The sequence below is a fragment of the Solanum verrucosum genome, unplaced genomic scaffold (genome assembly GCF_900185275.1).
Source record: "Solanum verrucosum unplaced genomic scaffold, falcon-dt-bn FXZP01000008.1, whole genome shotgun sequence".
NCBI classification, from domain to species: domain Eukaryota; kingdom Viridiplantae; phylum Streptophyta; class Magnoliopsida; order Solanales; family Solanaceae; genus Solanum; species Solanum verrucosum.
Window position 1 is genome coordinate 839,971 of NW_026020195.1, and position 7,308 is coordinate 847,278.

A 7,308-nucleotide genomic window follows, 5' to 3' on the forward strand; every position below is an offset into this window, starting at 1 on the left:
AGATATCTATTTCACTTCCCTTTTCCAAACTGCTTTTGAGATACTTTACTTGTGCCGGGATTTATCAAAAACAACCTCTCTACCTTTACGAGGAATCATTTAGTAAAAGTTGACATGTGAAAATAAGTCATAAAATAATGCACCAAGCAGTACAAAGTTAGTTGTAACTGACTCTAATCTTGAAATGACAATAACTTTGCTGATTAATTCAGATGTTTAAAGGACATAAGCTGATGACAAAATCATGAACTTGAATACCACAAAAAAGAGCGTTTTATCAAATACAATTTTGCAGAACAAAAAATCACAGGCAGAACATGATATGAAACGCGTCGTGAATCTTGCTGAGAAATTTAGGATGGTGGTGTCTTGAAATGGGAAGACATGAAGGTGGTGGTGGTGGAGAATCAGACTCCTTTTCCTTTTCCTTCTTCTTCCTTCTTAGTTGAAAGAACTGCTGCATAGCATCTGCACAGTCCGATGCCAGCACTCCACGTCGGATTGTTATGTTTGGGTGGAAAGGATGAACTGGAGCAGGAGGCTTATTTGTTGGTTCCAAGCTCTTTTCTCCATCTCCATCAGGGAAAAGCCTGAAACATTATGAATAACAAACCCTTTATCTCAAAAACCAAAAGTAGTTTCTTCTGGAGCAAACTACACTGGTGTATGGAGAAGTTTTCGTAAGCGATGTCATTATTTGAAGAAATGAACAAATGAAAAGACTACTATAATGACAAGCAGTGTCATTTTTATATTTATATCCACTATTTTAGTTTTTAAAATATCAACGAAAGTGGTGTCATGTGACATCACTCGAGGCAAGGTGTACCGCCCCAGGTGAGCTATGACTAATAACATACATATCGAGCAAAGGTAGCAAGATAGGAGATCCAATTTGTGATCACATAGAGATATCAATGTTTAACCTTGCTTGATGCAAGGGAAGCAGCAGAAAAATAAGAATAATTAACAATGCACGGAGAAACATACAGGAGAGGAATCACAATAGGTACTTATGTTAGGAGTCGAAGCACTTGTGTATCTAGAGGAAGATAAATTTAGTAGCTACAAGAGTGATATTTTGCTGACGATTTAGAACAATCAATAAAAGGCATCAGCGTCATGGACAGGTATGCAAAAAAGTAATCTTCAAGCACAAATTGCAAGCAGCATGAATCAAACGGAGAGGTGTTAATCTTCACTCTTCAGCAAGCTATGGAACTTGAGAATAAGATAAAAAAGATTCAACAAGGCACACCACGTTGTTAAGACCAAATTATCTGATTTACATTCTCATCTACAGCATAACATTCAGAATCTGCTATTTATCCTTTGTATTGAACAGAAACCTACATAATTCATGAATCAAAAGATTCAGCAACAATGATTTAAGATGAACAGATACGAAAGCATCACTATACTACATGTGGATCAGTTTTTAAGTTCACCAACAGAGCCCTTAGAAAGGACAAAATAACTAGCAGACCCGTGTGCTCCAGAAAAAGCCCGTTCGGATTAGCTGATAGTAAAATCATTATTGTAATGATTCCGAAAAGCTGTAAAATGGCTAAATTACTGTAGATGCTAGACCATGAAACTGGAAAACTGTTGCAGCATGTGACAGCATAGGAAACAGTAAATATTCATCATATCTAAAGCAAACTATGGTCCTGCCATAAAATAAAGGCAAAAAACTTGTTTAATTTGAGCCCTTGACTAATATATAATGTGAAATCCTAAGCTTAAGAAATATGAATATCCTAAAGACTTGTAATTTGTGAAAGTTCAAAAAAGTTAACTTGTGCAACAACAAGAGATTTCTCGTAGGATATTATCTCAAGTACGCATCGGTTTACTGAAAGATTCCACCTTTCTAACTTTGGTGGGTCTAATAAGATTTGTTTACTGTAGTGAGTTTCAAAGGAAAAGGCTCCTATGGTGTACTGCTAGTTCCAAACAGGAATCAATTTCAAAGGTTTTTATATTAAAACCTAAGAACTACGTGTTCCATTTCTTACTTTTCGAAGACCTACCAGAGTAGATGATAAATCACTTACCGGCGACGGTTTAAGCAATCAAATGAATAAATACGTATGATCTTTCTTACCTAATCCAGCTGCCATCAGCCCCCAGGAGCTTATTTGGTGCACCCCATACAACAGTATCAACTCTAGCTTGAAGTATTGCTCCAGCACACATAGGACATGGCTCAAGTGTTACATAAAGTGTGGTATCCTGTACGGAAAAAAGAATCAGAAGTTATACCAAAAGAAGAGATCCACAACCTTGCTGGAATAGCATTACATTTATTGATCAAAGAAAAGTATGATGTTCAGGAAAAGAATATCCAACTGTAGCACATTTTCTCCTTTTCTGAGTTACTTCATTTACCGGAGGCATATTCGTACTAAGGTGTCAATTAAATCATGTACTGCATCATAACACAAAGAAGCCAAAGCATGCAAAGAAGAAAAGACAAAATAGTAATATGGTAACCTTAAGTTGAAATCTACTTATCATATTTAACTCATACTTTCCCCATGTACATCGCATTTGACAAGCATTATTAATTATTGAATATCTGGCAAATATAACATAGTAAAGAAGTGTTTGATCTATAGCATACAGGAGAAAGAAAGTGGTGTTAAGGATAGTAGAGGTCGCTTCCAAATTAGGTAATTGGCTACTAAATCATAGCTGAAAGCATTAATCTATTTTTAGTTTCATAGACGAGTACAGAAAATTTTGGTAGTGCTTCTTCCTACTTTCCTACCTATAACAGTGCATGTTATGTGACATATGATATTCCATATAATAGAATTACCCCACGCTGTGTAAAATTCACACTGTGCTAGTGCTAATTGAAGTTTCAAGTACAGTAGCCATAAAAATTTGGAGGTATCTTCACTTAATCTTTAAGAGAGTACAAAAGTGTAAAGAATTACCGAAAGTCTCCATGTCCGAAGTGTGCTTGAAGCCTCACGTATGCACAGCATTTCTGCATGGGCAGTAGAGTCACGCAGTTCTTCTACACTGAAACATGCATCTTTATTTGTAAACCAAAGTCTATGGAGGAGGAAAAAAAAGAAACAGGAAAAAGCATAAGCTACCGTGACTTACAGGTTGTATCCACGAGCAACTATTCTTCCATCATGAACCAGCACTGCCCCAACAGGTACTTCCCAATTGTCAGCAGCCTTTTTGGCTTCCATTAGTGCTTCCCTCATAAACATTTCATCAATTTTCCGCTGATCGCTTTCAAGCTTGAATGCGTCTTCCCACTCATCAAACCTGTCTTTTTCGAATTGATGGGACCTCTGAAACTTTCCGTGTCTCATTTCAGCATCTTTAACCTTAGACCCTGACACCTCACCAGAGACGGTGGAAACTGCTTGCCCTTTGCTACTGCTGGATGGAACAGCTTGTCCAATTTCTGCTATTTCTTCTACAACAGGTGATGTTCTCATCGGAATTGAAGAAATTGGAAGCCCCCCTTCTGGGACAATTGCACCATAGATACCTTGCAAGTCTTTCCCAGTAGTTTCGTCAGCAGAAGGCAATTGAATAGTTTTGGATGGTGAACTGCTCTGTAAAACGATTGGCGAAGATGATGTTTCCACCAATGCGTGCTTCATATGTTCCCTTGTACTTGATGAGCTGGATGCTTCTCCAGGACTATGAGAGCGAACCATTTTCTGCCGATTCCAGTCCAAAGATGCAGATTCTTGGTTCGACCTTCTGATGTTTTTTGCATTCTCACTATTATTATCTTCTGCACCAGAAAACCACGTTTCGCTACTTGTGGATTGATTAGATGAGCTCCTTCGACCAGATTTAGAGGTCAAAGTATGGCGATCAGAACGAGACCATCGCAAATGAACAATATCTCCAATAATATTCCACAAGGACCTACCACTTCTCTTGACAATAGCTGTTTTGTCTTTGTCTGTATCCTCTGATATTTGTATCTCAGGAGGCTCCTGGACAGAGGGCTCAGTTACGTCCCACATTTCATCTGAAGGTCCCTTAGACCTTGAAACCAAAGAGGATTGCCTTGATTCATGCTCATTTGATTGAGAATCACCACGAACACGTAGGCCAACAACTTTTTGAGTATGCTGCTCTCCCTCGTTAATTAACTTTGTCTCAGACGTCTTAATCTCCTTCAGAATCTCAGTGTTTGAAATCTCATGCCTAACCTTCTCTACAAATTCGCCAACATAATGTGTCGAGGATTTCTGCAATCGATCAGCTGAACCAAGTGCATCCTCATGGGATGTGAAATTTGAAGACGAACCAAGAACCTCATCCCTTCTGGCTTCACCGTGTGTTTTGTGCTGAGGTTGTGGAGGCCTATCTGAGGTAAGTTCGTGCTGTAGTGAAAAACCTCTTTCAATGCCTGAATCAGAAACTGCTTGAGTTGAAAACCCAGTCTTTGACTCCATAATTGATGAGCGTCCTGATAATACTTGGGAAGATGCTTTCGCCTCTCTTTTGTTTGCCTGTGTTACTTCAACACTGCTAGTGTCACTAGAATGAGTAGTTGACGTACTCGACGCACCTAGTAGAGTTTTTTTCTCATGTGATTCCATCACTGATTTTGTGTTTCTTGCGTCACTTATTCTGGCTTGGGAGGAGTGCTCTTTGAATTCTACTGATGACTTGTTGAGAAGGTTTGTATAATCTTCCTGGTTTTTCATCCTTGTCTCTGATTTCCTATGTGAAACATGAGTTCTTGTTTCATCAGCTTTAATTAGTCGTTCAGCTTTTTCTCTCGACTCAACTAACTCAGTGATCTGACTAGATTGGTGGTGCTCATTTGAGACCTTCTTCCTGAGTTCAGTATCAGAGACTCCCTGAATTGCTGACTCCATCCTAATGTCATTTTTCTGGATATTAGACTCTTGATTGAACCTACGAGATCTTCTCCTATATTCATCTTCCCTTATGATGCTCCCGATTTTTTTACTATATTCTTCTCTAGCTTGCTGAATTTGAATCAGAGCCTCATTGGAGGTTTCTTCCGTTTCATGATAAGATTTTCTTGTGCTATAATCAGTTTTAGATTTAACGCCATGACTCTCAGATGTATCAACAAATTGTTTATACTTTATATTTGTATTAGATTGTCCTGCTTGCTCATGTTGTCCAGTTGTTTTCCCCTCAAACTTTGTAATAGAGGCTGATTCTTGTTTTGTGTCATCATATTTTGTGGAGGAACCAGCAACCTGTTCAGAACTACTTCCATGAATCTGAGATATCCTCGAATGCCTCTGCATTGATTCCTTTCTTGATGCAATCTCCTCAACTGATATGTCAGTAAGCCTCTTCTCCGACTTCTTTCTCCAGTCACCAGTCGAACTATACAATCCCACTGCAGAATCGTCCTTCCGTGAAACAACCCCTTGTTTAGCAGTGTAATTCCGATCTCTTTCCTCCAATGCAACACCTTTACTCCTCAAATCTCCTTCATGCTTCCTTGATGATTCTTCTTCAAAGTGCTCATCCTCAATCTGCAGTTCACTGTCAAAATCAAGGTCACCTGTTGAAGAAGCAGAATAGTATGAAGAACAGCTAGAACCATTTTTCCTCAGTCTCTGCCTGTGGTCCTCCCTTCTTGAAAAACTTTCCCTCCCTTCTTCTCTTGTTCTTTCGTTGTGACTCGTCCTCAACAAGGAAGCTCTTTCTTCCTCCGTGTGCCTTGTTCCTCGGTTCTCCCTCCTAACCAATGCTTCCTTCTCTTCTTCTCTTGCTCGATCTTTATGACTCTCTCTCAACAAGGAAGCTCTTTCTTCCTCCGTATGCCTTGTTCCTCGATTCTCTCTCATAAAACTCTCTTCTTCTCTTGCTCTATCTCTCTGACTCTCCCTCAATAAAGAAGCTCTTTCGTCCTCCTTATGGTTTGTCCTTCGCCTCTCTCTCCTTAACAATGATGGCCTCTCTTCTTCCCATCTCTTCTCCTCCTTCCTCGACGGAATCACTTCATATTCATACTTATACTTCGACGTACTCCCTATAGCACCCGATTCATCCCTTTTCTTCTTACCAACATAATTACTCACACCCCCATTTTTCCTTTTCTCCGCATCTATCCTCTTAGACGACCTTCCATTCCTCTCTCTCACACCAAACAACTCCTCATCCACATCCTCAGTCAACAAGCTAAGCATAACCTCAGCCTCATCAAACTCCGAAACACCACTTCCTTCACTACTTTCCTCAAACACCAAACACCTATATCTCCCCTTCCCCCATTTCCCCCCTCTTCTACTAACACCATTTCCTTTCAAAGAACAAACTTTTTCATAACTACACTCCCTATCAACATCATAAACTGGAAATCTTGAATAATATCTATCTAAACCACCCAAGATCAGTTTTTTACATTGAATTAAAGTAGATTGTCTCAACCCATATAAGGAATTAGGGCAAATAGGCACTCTGTACAACATAGAAGCATTTGAAGAACAAGAACAACATGATGGAGATGATAATGAGGAAGAATAAGCTAATGGGTATCTACCAAATCTATCATTAGAGCAATATGAATGATCATAATATGAAAATGAAGATGACCCTTTACACTTTAGTGTAAGAGTTGAACTTACACAAGTGTTATACATGGCTAAAGAGGAAAAAAGATTGTACCTTTGAGGGAAAAATCTCTTCTTTTTCAAGATTCTGTAGAATTATTTGGAGAAAATCCAACTGGGAATAGTGTTGGATCAGATTGGAGAAGAGAGAGATGAGGAATTTTTGTTACCAGAAAAAAAAATTAGAATTACGAGTTTTTTCTTTTGGGGAGGGGTTTTGAGGGGTGGGGGTGCGGGGATAAGTTATTGGTAATTTTTGAGTACTCGTGATATATGACTCGATATATTTAGGTGTTAATTAAGTAAATTGTATATTTTTTGTTGTTGTACGTAGAAAATATGTTAGATTTGAGTATTTTATAGAACTATGAAAAAAGTAGTTTGGTGTATTAAGTTCTCGTTATGTACGGGGTTGCCGGGTTGGAAGGGTTGGGATCATAAATGTATATTGTATGTAGTTTTAATTTTTACCTTACATCTTTGTTAAGTGGTTGTTTTCACAGCTCAATATAACTATCTTATGGTTACATGGCAATAATGTTGTCAGTTACGTTGAGGCTCCCTTCAAAGTATTTATAGAAGTATATCATCATCAAATATGACGTAACAGTTTAGATGTAACATAACGCATTTTGAGTAATCAAATGATGAAATGGTTAATAATTATGGTAAATTTATACATTTTTCACAAGCAAAAGATATATTTCGGTCATGT

General features: G+C 38.4%; 1 protein-coding gene across 1 annotated transcript; it reads right to left on the minus strand.

The window, feature by feature from the left end:
• Positions 1-295: 295 nt before the first annotated feature.
• On the minus strand, positions 296-6,773 carry LOC125829686 (tRNA(adenine(34)) deaminase, chloroplastic). Its single transcript, XM_049508871.1, has 4 exons — positions 3,121-6,773; positions 2,946-3,033; positions 2,108-2,235; positions 296-590 (listed from the first exon to the last, which is right to left on the minus strand). The coding sequence occupies exons 1-4, from the start codon at positions 6,621-6,623 to the stop codon at positions 305-307; spliced, it is 4,005 nt and encodes a 1,334-aa protein (XP_049364828.1). The 5' UTR covers positions 6,624-6,773; the 3' UTR covers positions 296-304.
• Between the last annotated feature and the right edge of the window lie 535 nt (positions 6,774-7,308).

Excerpts from the sequence above, each read along its gene's own strand:
- LOC125829686 (XM_049508871.1), bottom strand. The coding sequence starts at position 6,623 with ATGTATAACACTTGTGTAAGTTCAACTCTTACACTAAAGTGTAAAGGG. Across the intron at positions 2,236-2,945 it reads TTCGGACATGGAGACTTTCG|GATACCACACTTTATGTAAC; the intron begins GTAATTCTTTAC and ends TTTTCCGTACAG. Across the intron at positions 591-2,107 it reads GCTGATGGCAGCTGGATTAG|GCTTTTCCCTGATGGAGATG; the intron begins GTAAGAAAGATC and ends ATAATGTTTCAG.